The following is a 17,161-nucleotide window of genomic DNA, read 5'->3' as shown; positions in this document are numbered from 1 at the left end:
TTCATCAATGATCTCTCTGACTCTCTCGAAAATCCTCTCTATCTCTTTGCTGATGACTCCACTCTCTGCCGCTCCATTCCTCTTCCCTCAGATCGGCAGTCTGCTGCCTCCTCACTCTCTGAAGACCTGGACAAAATCACAGACTGGTCAAACAAGTGGAACATGTCTTTCAATCCTGACAAATCTCACACTCTTACTATGTCTCTCCGAAAAGATCGACTGGACAACCCTCCCATCTACTTTCTCAACAATCCTCTCCAAGAAGTTCTGTCGCTCAAGATTTTGGGTCTCACTATCTGCCATGATCTTTCTTGGGAAAACCACATTTCCAAGCTGGCCTCCAAAGCCAGTCGCCGACTGGGCATCCTCCGTCGTGCGAAGTCCTTCCTCGGCACACCTGAGCTCCTCACCACATACAAGGCTTTCATCCGCAGCTCAATGGAATACTGTTCTCCCCTATGGGCCGGTGCTCCTGCCTCACACCTAGCTCGGCTTCACGCTGTTGAAACCAAAGCTTTCAGAATTATTGGAATCTCCTGCGATGAAGCTATCTCTGAGGGCCTTTCACTCACTCACCGCAGGCAGGTAGGTGGTCTTTCTGTCTTCTACCGACTCCTCTCCGGCCTTGCACCCCCAGCTCTCTCTGTGCTCTGTCCCCCAAATATTCCTACAGGTCGCACAAGATCTGCCAGCAACCCTCTGATGGTTAAACTGCCGAAATCTCGGCTCTCCGCTCACCTTCACTCTTTCATTCCTCTTTTCTCCCGCCTCTGGAACAAACTCCCTCACTCCCTTCAATCCCACTCCTCCCTCCAGGTCTTTAAAACAGCTGTTCACCACCATCTCTTATCTTCCCCCATCCAAAACCTTGATCTTTTCTACCCCCGCTAATTCACCCCAGATCCACCTTGTTTGAAATTCCAACTTCTTTCCTGGAAGTCCTGGCAGTGTCCATATGTTTTATACCTCTCCCACTGCCCCCTTCCCACGCCCCCCCCCCCCCCCAAAGCCCTCGCCCTCTCTCAGATCTCTCGATGTCTCCATGTCTCTCGGTCCCTGCTCTCAAATGTTGTGTTTGTGTCCTTCCCCCTCTCTCCCCATCTTGTCTACCGCTCCCTATGTTATATGTTTTATGTGTCGGTTTGTCTTTCTGTGTGATTAATGTTCGCTCTTTCACGAGCCTCGATATTGTATACAAAAAAAAAAAAAAAAAAAAAAAAAAAAAAAAAAAAAAAAAAAAAAAAAAAAAAAAAAAAAAAAAATCTGCAGTATTAACGTATCCTTATCATTTGTAAAACTGATTATTTTGTAATTACAGCATTAATATGCATACTAGTATACCATAGACACATGTAATCATGTTATGAATAGTTCTATCATGATCTATGCCCTTCAAAACATGGGTCTAGACACCTTCATTTTTCAATTATCTGCAATATTGGCTGAGATATGTCAAAAATCGTTTTTTTGATAATGGCAGCAGTAATTTGCATAAAAATGGTATGTGGGACATTTTTTCAGCTTGGGGCCATAGCTAGTCATTTTCTACACATTGTTTCCAATCTAGAAACACTGATTAGAAGTATATCTCCGGGGGGTGCAGGGGGACCTAGTCTTCCTACTAGACTAGTAGAATTTGGGAGAATCGTATAATTTGGAGGCCTCGCTGGCAGAAGTATTTATCTCGATGATAGCACATGCTTGCCCGTTTTGATATAAGCAGATGAGATACCCATTCCACGCTCGGGGAATTCTGATTATTGGGGGCTGGGGGGGGGGGGGGCAATTCAAATTCAGTCAGCCAATCCTCACATATGACATATGGAGAATACAGTGCAGGGGGGGGGGGGGGGGGGGGGGAGAGGGAAATTCTGCCATTATTGCTTACATGATGAATAGATGGTTAAATAGATGGTATAGTGTTTTAACCGACAGGTTTTCAGAACGCTCCTCTCCTCTCCCCCTCCCCTATCCTCCTCTGTCCTCCCCCCTCCCTCCCACTCCCCTCTCCACCTCTTTTTCCTCCCTCTCCCCTTCCCCTCTCTCCCTCTCCTCCCCCATTAACCCCACCATCTCTCCCCCTTCCTTCCCACTCTCCCATTCCCCCCATCACCCTCCCCTCACTTCCTTACCTTCCCCGTTCTCCCCCCTTCTCCTCCCCATGTGTGTGTCTGTGTGTGTGCATGTGTGCGTGCATGCGTGTCCACGTCGATATATTTTCGCTTTAAAAATGGTTTTCTTTGCAACCGCCTGTCCGATCGATTCACAACTTTAATCATAGGAAGGACTCCTACGGAGAATATTTTATTACTAACACTGACGTCCCAGGTCACATGGAATGGTAGCCATGTTGGTGTAAAGCAAAAAAATGTGGATGGCATTTTTTCCAAAATCGCTCAACACAAAAATTGAAACTTGGCACATATCATCAACTCACGATGGGGTATACATGGTGATAATAATGACGTCATCAAATAAGTGGTATTCCAGCCATGATTCATTGAATTGAAATCTTTATCTGAAAAATCTGAAACTTCATATATCTGATAAATGACCCGATGTGAGTTAATAATTAAATTTATGACGTTCATAACCCATGCCAAGAAAGTATGTGCCATACATAATAAGGTGCATGGATAATATGGGGTAAATGGGCCATAATAGCAGTGTGCCATAATAGTAGCGTGTTCAATTAATGATTTTTGTTCAGAATGAATCCGCGAGGCGAGACTATGCGCTCTACGAGTGCCGTTCTAGTTGTGTAAGATTTATTTCACCAAAAAATTTCAAGAAGAAGTAGCAACTATGCACACACAGAGTTCAAAGAATAAGAAAAGCAAAACAAGGATCTGATACTCTAGGTCCCCCACCTTTTGGGTGGTATGAGGAATCGATCTGTGTAATATGAAAGCTAACTCTTGAACGTTTTTTGAAATATCATGTACACGAGCCAAATTACTAAGATGGTTTGTCATGGCAACATAATTGAGCCAATCGCAGCCGTGATCTAATCAGGTTGAGATAATGTCATGAGTAGATATCTGCAATATGAAAGCTACATTTTCAATGGTTTTTAAAATAACGCGTGCACAAAAGTACATGGATGGATGATCGGTCAGTCGAACAGAGCTCATTTTAATGCCCCCCTTCTTCGATATTCTCGGAGGGGCGGAGGACAACAAGTGCAAGCATGTTGTGCAGTTCAAGCAATTCTTACTAAAAATATTGGTACAGGAAGGTTGTGCTCATATGGGAAAAAAACTGTGCTAGCTAAAGAACAAATGAAAATTCGATCTGCAGAATATAATCGGTTGACAGGTTGTCATCATGGGATGCATTTTTGCAATTAATTGTGACTTGTGATGAGTTTGTTTAATCACCCAAACCATATAAAGCAATCAACTGTCCTCATCACCAGCCAGGAAAAGAGCATGAGAGAGGAGTTGTAAGGGATAAGGAGACCAAGCACTCAGTGGGTGTCATAAAGATCAGAGATAGAAATAGGAATGATCATGCGGTGACAGTAGGCCACAGACATAAAATCCTGGAGGGAAAAGCTTGAGACAACCGACTCAGGAAGTAAGTTCAACAACAGAAAAGAGGGTTAAAAATGAACGGAAGTGACCGTTAAATTTGGATTTGGGGAGGGTAATATGGGAGGGGTTTAGGGGGTGGGAGCCATATTCTGTGACACTTTGGATGAACGTTCTTATACAGCGTCACAAGTTGAAAATGACAAAGGAAGACTTGGGCCTACAGAGGACACTGAAGCCAGCTTGGAAATATAATCTGCCCAAAACAAATTATGTCAGTTTGTGAGGCCCATTAGCTCCGGAGATTACATCTTCCAGAAACTGATTGCAGAAATAAATGCAGGAATTTATCATCCAGTTGTGAAGCAGGGAGAAAGTTAAAGTGTGAGACTTCTCTGCGTTCAAAGGTATGTTACAGGTAGATGAATGGTAACCCTTTTTTCTCTAGATTAATAAAAAGACAGGTTGCCATACCAGCTGCCTGGTAGAGGGTTGAAGAATAGTCCTGTACAGGGTGGAGTCGACTATAAAATAAAAGAACCACCTTTAGAGGCCATTTTTACCCACAGAGGTTGGCCTTTTCGGGCACCTTGGTCCCCTTTTTGAAGCAATGTTTTATGGCCGGATGCCCTTCCTGCTGCCAACCCTGTTAGTCGCCTCTTGCGACACACAGGGAATTACCAGTGAACTGGCTGAGTCAACCCCCCTGGTGTTAATTCAGCGATCGACCGGGATTCGAACCCAGGATCCTAAGCCGGCACCCTAACCGCTAAGCCAACACCAGGAAATAGTCGACTGTAAAATGATGCTTAGAATTTTCCAGTGATGGAGAGAGGTCATGGACATACAAAGAGCATGCATACGAAGAACAGGATTGGTCCGAAAATGCCACCTGGAGTGAGTCTAACCTCTAAAGGGTAGAATTTAAAAAAAAAAAAAAAAAAAAAAAAATTCCACACTGAAGCCAGCTTGGAAATATAATCTGCCCAAAACAAATTATGTCAGTTTGTGAGGCCCATTAGCTCCGGAGATTACATCTTCCAGAAACTGATTGCAGAAATAAATGCAGGAATTTATCATCCAGTTGTGAAGCAGGGAGAAAGTTAAAGTGTGAGACTACTCTGCGTTCAAAGGTATGTTACAGGTAGATGAATGGTAACCCTTTTTTTTTCTTTTTTTTCTCTCGATTAATAAAAAGACAGGTTGCCATACCAGCTGCCTGGTAGAGGGTTGAAGAATAGTCCTGTAACCTCTAAAGGGTAGAATGTCAGACATAAATCCATTCAAAGCAGCAGGTTGCTTGCAAGCAGTGCAGACATCTGATAGCCATTCCAAGAAGGGGGTGGGGGGTGGGGGGGGGGCGACACGGAGACCATAAGCTGACAATTTAGAAAGCAGGGCCAGGTGAAAGAATATAAAATGTTTTTTTGAGATGTCCAGACCGGCCCCAAACTCGTTTTCGATCGAGGGTGTCCATTGTGTATGTCGGAGAAAGCAGCATTTCCAGAGTGTAACGACCTGGGCAGCAACCAAATTAATCAGATATTAGAGCTAGAAAAAAGACGAGTCTTCAAGTCTGCTGTGATTAATTATTTCACTATTATGCTTATGAAAGAGAGAAGAATGACTATCTGAAGTTGAGAATTTCAGTTTTGACAATGGCATTATGAATTATGGTAGCATTTGCAACTTTCCTGGATGACTGGAGACAGGAAGCCATCAGAGGAAATAATTATAAAAGAGCAAAATAAATAAATAAAAAGAGGAGAAAGCAGGGGTGAATAGGTTTTCAAAATTAAATTGGAGAGATATGTGTATTTGTAGGGTTTGCTGTGGGTGCAGTGACATTTTTGACTCTGCAGTGACATATGGCAGCATCGTTTTGTCTCCATACAGGGTGCTAATCTCTGAGGTAGCTGTCATTAATTACAATACTATGAGAGTCCCCATCCCTGAAAGAGTCAGCAGTTAACCCTTTGAGTACGGATGACGTCCAGTGCCACAGCCCGCGAAAAAGTTTTGTGTACGGATGATGTTACTACACGTCATCGACTATACCTATAAATAGATCGTCAGTACGTGGTTGCATTCCCGTAATGCCAAATTAATCCCGTACCAGGGGTATTTTTATCAAAAAAAATCCCGTACTCAAAGGGTTAAGAACCCTCAATCAACATGTTTGTGGCACTTGAGGGGTTCTTCCTGTGCGGGGCAGCTAGTGAATAGTATTTCGCTTTGGATGTCTGCTACCGAATGGAAATTTTGTTTAGGTGTGTCCTGCAGCGTGTGTGTGTCATGCAGAGTATGTGTCGTGCAGAGTATGTGTCGTGCAGAGTATGTGTCGTGCAGAGTATGTGTCGTGCAGCGCGTGTGTCGTGCAACGTGTGTGTCATGCAGTGTGCATGTGTGTCTGCGTGCGCCTGAATGTGTCTGCATCTGTATGCCTGTGTGTACAAATTGGCCTTTCACCTGAACCTTTTTCTGTCATTTCTGTAGTTCTGCCTCTCCCTTCCTACCTCATCATAATCGGCAGTTTGGGGACCTGAGGCAGACAATGGCCATCTTGAGCAATCTCATACAAACTCTCCCATCCCGCACCCAGACTTTCAATTACGATCACCACATGCATTGGGCCTCACTACTTTCTTATCTTTGTTGTTTCCATGGAACAGTGTCAATCCACAGACTGACGTGTGATGAATGGAGTGTCCTGCAAGGTTGAAATAACACGAGACTGGTTTGCGGATATCGTTGTTGTTTGTTCTGATGTCGTTGACATGTTTACAAAAGCGATCCCCAAGCCGTAGTCCAGTTTCACTGATGTAAAGTTCATCGCAGAGTGAACATGAAATACAGTAAACGACATTAGAAGAGGTGCAAGTAAAGCGATCAGTCGTATTGATGGTACCAATCGATCCTGATATTGACCCATACTGACTATGACAGTACTGTGCATGGCAGTTCACTGCTATTATATTTTATCTTAATTCGCTTGTCTCTCTATTAGTGTTTCTCGGTTTATTTTATTTCCTTCTCCTGTAAAGCACCTTGAGACATCTCTTTGTGAAATTATAAAAGAGCACGAATGCACGAATGTTGATTCATTATGATTAAAGCATGAATGTTGTCAGTTTCAGTAACAGGACAGCGAGGAATTCCTCCACCTTGGTAGAAAAGAATTTCACATGCTGGAGAGACTTTTCAGTTATGTGGGGTAAGATGGGTACAGGAAGAAAGAGATCCTGGCCCTTTCCACAAAGGAATATTTAAGGCACACGACCTTATCAAAGCAATGCCCTTCGTGTGACTCTGTCCTTGTGAAAGAACAAATGAGGAGCATTTACCAGTGATGGCTTTGACCAACTGCCACCAAGTTTTTACAGAGGGTAAGGGATGTGAAAGATCAGAGCTCAGGAAATTGTCTGACAATGAGCTCCGGCGAGTCTGAAGACCAAAACACACCAATGTCTGGTGCGGTTTCATTTCCAGAGCAAAAGGCAAACTGCTTTCTTGCACTTGCCTCACTGCAGGAATTGTGTTGCTGGGCATGGGATAGCTGGAGGCATGAAGGTATGATCAGTTTAAAGAAAGAAGGATATTGAGAAATGAGTCCCAGACACAATTGATGTCCAGAGAATAAGAGAACCTGAACCTGTCAATTGAAGAGTTTGAGAACTTCAGTCCAAACCAACTACCTGCCTAAAATTCGAGATGAGACAGACAGTGCTATGATGGATTAGTGAAGGCAACCTACAGCTTAGGAAGAGAGCCAAGGTATAAAGAAAAGTGGGAGTCGAAGTTGGCTGAGAGGACCTCAAACAAAATCATCACACTTGGGAGGGCGGTAGACAATGTAACATAGACATTACTGCAGGAGTGGCATGGATCCAGAAATATTCTCCAGATATAGGAAGGAGGGGGCTATGGGAAATTATGTTCCTGACCTAGACGGCAACACCACAATGGGAGTTGGGCCTCTCAAAACAGTACAAGCAATGAACAAATGAGAGACGCGCTAGCCCAGGATATTCTGTGAATACAGTTCAGATCAGTGACAACAGAGACCGAGGCAGCCACCTATTAGGAGAGGTCCATGAGATCACAGCACAGGCCTCTGATGCCAGTGGAACAGAAAATGAAGGATGGATGGTGCATAGCTTGCAGAAGGGATTGAGTGAAGGACAGGATTGCCTTCAGGAACCCAAGCTTGAGACACTTGTTCACCTTCGGGGGAAGGGGGTGGCGGAAACTGAAGAGGTAGTAGCCAGCTAGAGGAGACCGCAGTCTGTACCCTGTCTAGTCAGTCTAGTAGCCGGCTAGTCAGTAGAGGTAAGGATGTACCCTGTCTGTCTGCATTCACCAGAGATCAGTTTCTGAATGCTGATATTTGCAACATGGTCACGCATAAAGGCTGGGGATGGATTAATGTATGCTTACATACTGTCCAGGAAGGCTGACATGACAGCAAAAGGGAATGCACAGGCTTGAAGACTCGGGCAATTGTCTGACAATGAGCTCTAGCGAGTCTGAAGACCAAAACACAGGCAAATTAATAATGTGAGAGAGAAACAAAATAAACTAGAGAGTTTGGATAACACATCACCCCATGCTGTCTTGAGAAACAAGGACATGGGCGGGGTCGACGACCGGCAAATTTGAATGGTCGTGATGATGTAGAATGCTGTAAGTTTGTCCAAGTAATGCTAAACGGAAGGGTTTTAAAGTGCTAAAAGAAGATTTGTGTTCTACAGCGTTCAGGCATATAATTCAATTGAAATAAAATAAATATTTTATAAGGTTGCAGAAAAAAAATTCTGGAAGTTTACCGTTGTTGATGAAATGTCTTTTACACCACATTATCCAACATATTACATTAGTTAATCGTGCCTGTTCTTTGTGTCCTTTATGATGTCCTTACAAAAACCGTAAGTTTCTTGTTTGGAATGATGTTTAGATGAGTGATTGGAGAAGGAATGATAGGAGAGGGTGATTGTGAGAGAAAGAAGAATGCTGGAAAGAAGGGAAGACAAAGAGAGCAAAAGAAGGCCGTGGGGTCAGGAGAGCAGAATACAGAGAGTGGGAGGATCTAAGAGCAATTAATAATACGGTGAGATATAAGGAGGGATTAGAGGGATGTGTGTATATAGTAAATATGGGGATGGAAAAAAAAACAAGATGGAACAGAAGAAAGCAAATGAGAAGTACAGGCAGATTACATGTAACGTACTGTATTTCATGAATACATGAAATACAGGCTGAAGGGAAAGGTGTATGCTGCATGTGTGAGAAGTGTTGTGATTTATGGGAGCGAGACATGGGTAATGACCATAGAGCAGCAACGAAGGCTGGAAAGGGTGGAAATGTGAATGGTTCGGTGGATGTGTGGAGTATCGTTGAGAGAGAGGAAGACAAATGATGAATAGCGAAAGATGATGGGAATAGAGCCTGTGATGGATGCTGTGAAGAGAAACAGGTTGAGATGGTTTGGTCATGTGTTGAGGAAGGATGAAAGTGACTGGTTGAGAAGAGTGATGGAAATGAATGCAGAAGGAAGTAGAGGACGGGGAAGACCGAGAAAGACTTGGCTGAAGATGGTGGAAGAAGAAATGCGGGCAAGGGGGTTAACAAGGAGAGATGCAGAAAATAGGGCAAAATGGAGAAGATTGTCATGGGGACCGTGAGGCCAACCCCTGCTCTAGCAGGGAAAATGGCCTTAAAATGCCTGTTGTTGTTGTTGTTATTGTACTGTATATCATGAGCAAAAAAACAACAGCGAATATACAAACACCAACAGGACATTAATAGGTTACAAATTTGCACTCATATTTTACGTCTCAATGAACAGTAGTAACAGGTGGATATAATCCAATCAGTACTGTATTCTTCGAGGAGCGAAGAAAGCGACATCCATCAACTTAAAACATAACCCGTAAAAAGACTAGGCCTACGGCAAACAGAAATATTAAGAGTGTGTATGCTTGTCTGTGCTCTCGGAAACGTTAAGTGATACATGTAATGCCAAATATCGTTTGCAATCTCAGTGGCTGAATTGAACCAGACTCGGTGGTGTGATGTTTAGGAGCATCGGCTTTAAGTCTGGTAGGTCGGCGATTCCAACTCCGGCCGAGTCGTACCAAAGATTCTTTAAAATGGTAAGTACTGCTTCCTTGCTTGAAGCTCAGCATTTATAAAATATAGACCAGAAACAAAAAATAGGTTGGAAACCATAGCACAAGCCCGATGGGCCTAATGACCTCCTGTGTTGAAGTTCGTTGTAAGGGAACTCGTGTTATTATTCTAACTCCAATCCCCTCAAACGATTATAACTACTTGCACTCCTTCGAGTAAGAAACATACCAGCAAAGTCCTTCACGTTTACGTCTGCTCCTTGGCCAATGAGATCCCGCAGCAGCCGCACATCTCCGCGAATCGCCGCCATGTGCAGTGCTGTCTCACCACGCTCATTTCGCTTGTTCACCTTATCCTTGGGTCGAGATCCCGATGTAGATGTTTTTCGCTGACCCGGCGTATTCTGCGTGCCATTCTTACCAACACCGTCTGCTACTTGGGCAAGGTAAGAAAACAAGTAGAACGATTACAAAGCATAAACTGGAAACGGCAATACTGGAAATGTCACCTTGATAGGCCATAAGCCAAGTGGATGTTTCTTTCAAGCTCGTTGCACCCATCGAGCCTCTACTTGAAATTTAGGTTTTTCTCAACCATAGGCTATGCTCAGCATGAGAAAGTAGTTTCACATTCGAGATTTCATTTCAAAGACACGTTTATTGGTGTCTACCTTCGGCACTGTGAAAATCATGCAAGTTTTTGAGCGGCGTTCTCCGGTGCACACAACGAATCAGACCCCTTCAAATCATCCACGAATGAATACGCGATTCTATTTTCAACTGCCCGTTATAGGATGGCTACCTCTATGGGAGGTGTGTGTCAGGTGAAATACCAGGAGAAATTACGATGTTTGATCCATATATGTAACAAAAACGCCGGTAATTTGGTGCTGTTCAAAGAGAATAGTTGGGCACGAATGAAAGAGTATGCTTAGAAATGGTCCAGATTATATGGTGCTGAAGGAATCATCCATCGCCAACAGTGAGAAACTTCAAGGAGAAGAAAAGAAAATAGCTAGAAGAAGCCAAAGTAAAAAGTGGATGTTTATGTATGTCATCGCTCTCTTCGTTGATCAATGCACTCACTGTCTGGAGACACGTTGTAGCAGGGTTTCTGCATGTATGTATAAATATAAGATGCATACAAGTCTATTGTGCATACCAACTGTTTGTTCAACAGAGATCCATGGGGCTAATGGAGCTTCATAATAAAAAGTTACAATGGAGCTACTGAAACAGTTCCAACAACAATGTAGTTGCCAGGTTGGCACTTGGACTCAATTTTGTGGAAGACCTGACAATGATTCAGGTGAATTTCCACACTGATCACATGATTAATTGTAGAGAAATCCTTCTAAACAAAAATAGATCCATGCTGAATGGAGAGAAGGTAGGCTCCTGTCAGTATGTAGGCAGGTAGGTAGGTAGACTATAGCCTGGGAAATCAAACAACAAAACTGTGCCGAAGGGATCTTAGTCAAACTTGGTGCAAGAACTACATGTATATTGATGTCATCATTTGGGCGCAGGCATATCGGTCAACGTCACGATGTCGAAGAGTGCCATTCTCGTTCTAACATAAATGGTAAGTTGGTGACAAGTCCTTTTCACATGCCACTTTTCACGTGCCTTGAGCATTGTTTTTCTCACTGGATTTGAGACTATGTAGGCATCATGATACGGTGCCTTCAGGAAGTATTCACACCCCTTGACCTTTTCACATTTTGTTGTGTTACAGCCTGAATTGAAAATGGATTAAATTGAGATTTTGTGTTACTGATCTACACATAATAAATACCCCAAAATGTCAAAGTGTATTTTTTTTTTAATAGAAATTTTTACAAAATATTTAAAAATGAAAAGCTAAAATGTCTTGAGTCAATAAGTATTCAGCCCCTTTGCTATGACACTTTAAATTGAGCTCAGGTGCATCCAATTTCCTTTGATCATACTTGAAATGTCTACACAACTTGATTTGAGTCCACCTATGGCCAATTAAATTGATTGGTTTATTTAGACAGAAACCCACTTTTCTGTGCAAGATCCTACAGTTGATAGTGCATGTCAGAGCAGAAACTCTACCATAAAGTTCAAGGAACTGTCTGTAGAACTCAGAGATATAATTGTAAAGAGGCATAGATCTGGGGAAGGGTATAAAACAATTTCTAGAGTGTTGAAACTTCCCAAGAGCACAATTAACTCCGTCATTAGGAAATGGAAAGAATATGGAACAACCCAGGCACTTCATAGAGCTGGCCATCTGACCAAACTGAGCAACCGGGCAAGAAGGACCTTGTTGACGGAGGTCACCAAGAACCGAATGACAACTTTAACAAAACTACAGAGTTCCTTGGCTGAGATGGGATAATCTGCCAGAAGGACAACAGTCTCTGTAGCACTTCCCATATCTAGGCTTTATGGGAGAGTGGCCAGATGGAAACCACTCCTGAGAAAAAGGCACATGACAGCATGCCTGGAGTTTGCAAAAAGGCACGTGAAAGACTGAAAGCATGAGGCAAAAGATCCTCTGGTCTGATGAGACAAAAATTGAATTATATATCCTAAATGCAAAGTGCTACGTCTGGTGAAAACGGAGCACAGCTAATCACCCATCTAATACCATCCCTACAGTAAAGCATGGTGGTAGCAGCATCATACTATGGAGATGCTTTTCAGCGGCAGGGACTGGAAGACTTTTAATGATATAGGGAGCAATGAATGGAGCCAAATATAGTATAGGCAAATCCTTGAGTATAACCTGCTTCAGAGTGCAAAAGACTTTAGACTGTGGCAAAGATTTACGTTCCAACAGGCCAATGACTCCAAGCATACAGCCAAAGAAACACTGGAATGGCTTCAGAACAAGAACATGAATGTCCTTGAGAGGCCCAGCCAAAGCCCAGACTTGTATCAAATTGAGCATCTGTATAAAGATTTGAAGATTGCTGTTCACTGATGCTCCCCATCCAACGTGACAGAGCTTGAGCAAATCTGTAAGGAAGAATGGAAGAAACTCCCTAAATCCAGATGTGCAAAGCTGATACAGATATGCACAAGAAGATTCGAAGCTGTAATCGCTGCCAAAGGCGCTTCTATGAAACACCCTGAATACTTATGTAAATTAGATATTTCTGTATTTCATTTTCAATAAATTTGCAACGATTTCTAAACACATACTTTCATTTTGAGGCCAGGTGGGTGCAACAAAAGTAATTCTGGGTTATAGCACATGAGACAGCAAAACATTTGAGTCTGTTATTGCTGGATGCATTAGTGAAAAGCAAAAACTAAAAAACAGATAAATGGTGGATTTTCTGACCTGGATTGCTGGTGGTTTCAGCAGTCATCTGCATGAGCAGAGCCATTTGCTGGCGCTCGGACAACGGGTATCCAAGGCGCAGTCCAGCAGTTGCGCCCAAAAGAGAGCCGAACTTACGACCACCTCCTGAGTCTCTCCTCGTGCCAGAGTCCTTTCGCATTCTTTTCCGCTCAGGTGGGACAACCTTTTCTGTTTGGGATACAAGTGGAAAAAAGGAAGACAGAACAAGCGTTGGTGTTTAGTTGAGCATACAACAACGTGCAATTTGTCGACAAACATTCAAAACACCCACCTAAATGAGATACCAGTGGTTCCTGATGTGCCAAAAAAATACTAGACATGCAGCCCATACCTGCTACCTACATTGTCTCTACCGTCATTTTCACGGGGATTTCCTATGAGTGCAACGAGGATCTGCTATCTGCACAGGCAGCCATTGAAACGTGATGGATCTGCCGTCCAAAAGGCAGTTGACACTTCTTAATTTCGTGAAAGCGGAGGAATGCTTCAACTAATATAATCAATGATGTTGTTGATGAGAAAAGGTACATCACTATAATGTAAAACTAACAGTGCAGTGGCAATTTCCTTCCCGCTTCATAATTTTGCTTTGCTACAAGACAAAACCTTCCTGGCAAGTGGATATTTTAGTCATCCAGTCAAGTGGACATATTTTCTATATTTGTATGGTTTATAAGGTGTATTGGTAATCAATATTGCACCTGTCTTGCCATTTTTATTAGCTATCCTCGAATAAAAAAAACATTCTGTCCCATCCGGTTCATTTGTTGCCCTGGCAACCAGTATTTTAAAATTATTGGTTCACAATATGTATCAGTCTTATTTTGTTTTTTAAATGTTTTCCAATACTCTTTATCAAACAAGGTACCCATATTTTGCAATCTTTAAAATGATTCATCCCATGTTTACCCTCATCAGAGGAGAGGGTATTGCATTTGAATCCGTTTGTTTGTTTGTTTTCTGTCTGTCTGTTTGTCCGCACAGAATAAATGTGATTTTCTCTGCAACGTAGGTGTCGTCATAGGTCACGTGGTACAGGCGCCATCTTGGAAAAACCATAAAACTTTGCACCTCTCTCTATATCTCCGAAAGCGCTGAAAAGAAGACATTGAAACATGGCTCATTGTAAGGAACTCTCCATGGGGAATAAAATATTTTAATGATGATGTCATAGGTGCCTCGATTATGACATCATAATTCGACAAATAAAACACTTCATCCGATCAAGATGAAATTTCTTGAGCGTCATCTAGCGATAAATTGGTGGAGAAAAAAAAAAGATGACATCATCGGTCACGTACTTTGGCCGCCATTTTTTTTTTAACACAAAAGCCTTAAAACCACTAAAGAACCCTGCCAAGGGTATGTAATCTCTGATTGCTCTTTCTTGTTTAATACTTATTTTATCCGATCGTGATGTATGTTTTAAAGGGTTTTTTGGTCTGCATCCTGTGTTTTAATACATCGATTTTATCCCATTCCATATTTTACGAACAACCCAGATAGACAAGGCACATGCAAGATATGTGGCTTCCTATTCCTGAAGCCACCACACAACCTGAACTAAAATTGCACTCCGTAGAGCGCGCACCTCCGCCAGACTGAGCAGTTGACATTTTACATACCACTGTTAGCCGGATCCAGATCTTCACCAACATCAAAACAATTCTTCTTCGTCACACACGCAACCTGTCCATCAACTTTAGTCCGAATCTATTTCCCATTCTATTCCTAATATTCATAAATGATATCGATGACTCTCTGGAAAATCCTCCTTATCTCTTTGCTGATGAATTCACTCTCTGCTGTGACATCCCTTGTCCTTCTGATAGGCAGGCAGAAGCCTCTTCCCTCTTCTTAGACCTTGAGAAAATCACAATCTGGTCAAACACTTGAAACATGTCTTTCAATACGGATATTACTAACACACACACCAACTTTCTTTCTTTCTTTTTCTTTTTCTCTTTCTCTTTCTCTTTCTCTTTCTCTCTCTCTCTCTCTTTCTTTCTTTCTTTCTTTCTTTCTTTCTTTTTCTTTCTCTCTCTCTCTCTCTCTCTCTCTCTCTCTCTCTCTCTCTCTCTCTCTCTCTCTCTCTCTCTCTCTCTCTCTCTCTCTCTCTCTCTCTCACACACACACACCCTCCCATTTACTTTCTCAACAACCATCTTAATGAGGTTCTGTCAATCACACTCTTGGGTCTCATTCTCAGCCATGATATCTCTTGTGCAAGCCACATTTCAAAGTTTGCCTCCAAAGCCAGATATCGACTGACAAGGAATTCATGTGCAGCTTGATGGAGTACTGCTCTCCCATCTGGTCGGGCTCCTCTGCCTCACCTCTTGTTCAGTTTGATGCCGTGGAAACCTAGGCTTTCAAGATCATTGGAATATCTTGCAATAAAGTTGAATCTATGAGCATATCACTTTGCCATCACTGACAAGTCAGTGGTCTCCATCTTCTTCCACCTCATTTCTGCTCTTGCACCCCCTGCACTCTCCGTGATCTGCCCTTCTTCCCACCCCTAAGTATCTGCAGCACACATGGCCACCAGCAACACCCTCCTAGTGAAACTGCCTTAATCCAGAACCACTGCTCACCTCCAAGCATTTCTTCCTATCTTTTTCTGCCTGTGGAACCACCTTCCACATTCTCTTTGATCTCGTTTTCTTCAAGCCACCTGTAAACCACAATCACAGGTGATCCCCTATCCAAAGCCATGATCTTTTCCACACACGCTAAACCAGCACCACCCCTCCCAAAATTTTGCTTGTGCTTTCATCTTGTCCACCCCTTGCATTCTCCCCTAACCCTCATCGTTACCTGCATCCTGTGTTTGTCCGACTCCGTCTACCTTCTTCTTCCGCCATGCTATTGCCATTTCCCCTTTCTCCTGGTGTTCCCTGTTATGTTGTGTCCTGATCTGTTCTCTGTCCTATCTCTTCCACGAGTGCAGAACATGTACAAAAAACAACAAAGAAGCACAAAGCAGGGGTGAAAAAATAACCTCCGTCCAACTTTGTTGGCGGAGGTAACGAGAACAAGCAGTCAGATTGCAGTCACCAGGATTTGTTTTGTGTACAGTAGCTTTATAGTACATATTTTATCGACATACTCACTTTCTAATTGAACATACTTTATAGACGTATTCACATTCTAATTGCACATACTTTAGAGAGATACTCAGTTGAAAGAAGTGCACGAATGGTTACCGCTGGGTGACATTTGTGACCTATGCTAGCACATTCTGTGTGAACAAACAGACAGACAGATAGACAAACAAACAAACGGACACTCATGCAATATCCTTTCCTCTGGCCAGCATAACCAGAGAAAACCATGGAAATGGGGAATTATGACCTCTGTCACCTAAGGTAGACGGAGGCTATGTTTTCACCCCGTTTGTGACAAGGACAAATATATTTGATATTGCTGAACATCCAGATACTGGACTTTTTAAAGTGATTCTTCACCGTTGAGAAATAGGGTCAAAAAAAAGATAAATAAACAAGAAGACGTCATGCGGAGCATGATACTTGCAAAATCCCCCCCCCCCCCCCCCACCACCAAAAGTTTTCCATTGATACAGCAAATTGTCCATTTCATGAAGATTAAAATTTACAATCTTGATCAAAGCTCGGGTCAACAGGATGAAAAGTGACGTTTTTCAGATAAATAATGATGACTTTGGAAGGTTGACCTTGAGTTGACCTTTGACCTTCTGACCTCAAAAATAGTTAGTTTCGCTGTTTAGAGACTCAATGTGCCAATGCTGTTCCATTTTCAAGTTAATCGGATGAAAATTAAGGATATTAAAAATTTGGCCAATGTTGAACTTTTGGCCTATGTTGACCTCAAAAATAGATGGTGGTTGAATTCAGTGACCATATATATAAATCCTCTTTGAAGTTCAAGTCAATCAAATGAAAATTGGTGATTTTAGACATTTGGCCTATGTTGACCTTTCGGCCTGTGTTGACCTCAAGTATACTTGGTGGTTGAATTCAGTGACAAGATATGCAAGTCCTCTTCAAATTTCAAGTCAATTGGATGAAAATTGAGGATTTTAGAAATTTGGCCTATGTTGACCTTTTGGCCGATGTTGACCTCAAGTATACTTGGTGGTTGAATTCAGTGACCAGATATGCAAGTCCTCTTCAAAT

The 17,161-nt window shown here is 42.5% G+C and overlaps 2 protein-coding genes across 3 annotated transcripts in view; both read right to left on the bottom strand.

Annotated features, from left to right (window-relative positions):
• Nucleotides 1–17,161, bottom strand: part of ANKRD11 (ankyrin repeat domain 11) — a 319,696-nt gene that overhangs the window by 112,181 nt on the left and 190,354 nt on the right. For both annotated transcript variants that reach the window (XM_068128855.2, XM_078784506.1), the window contains 2 exons: nucleotides 12,981–13,169; nucleotides 9,891–10,094 (listed from right to left, as the gene is read on the bottom strand). In XM_068128855.2, coding sequence (XP_067984956.2) covers nucleotides 9,891–10,094; nucleotides 12,981–13,169 — 393 coding nt within the window. The remainder of the gene's footprint in view (nucleotides 1–9,890; nucleotides 10,095–12,980; nucleotides 13,170–17,161) is intronic.
• LOC144893635 (uncharacterized) overlaps nucleotides 1–17,161 on the bottom strand; it is a 1,058,663-nt gene that overhangs the window by 1,011,037 nt on the left and 30,465 nt on the right. The window lies entirely within an intron of this gene.

The sequence above is a fragment of the Myxine glutinosa genome, chromosome 9 (genome assembly GCF_964187855.1).
Source record: "Myxine glutinosa chromosome 9, kmMyxGlut1.1, whole genome shotgun sequence".
NCBI classification, from domain to species: Eukaryota; Metazoa; Chordata; class Myxini; order Myxiniformes; family Myxinidae; genus Myxine; species Myxine glutinosa.
Note: the sequence above shows the minus strand (reverse complement) of the source record. Positions and strands in the feature narration are given on the sequence as shown.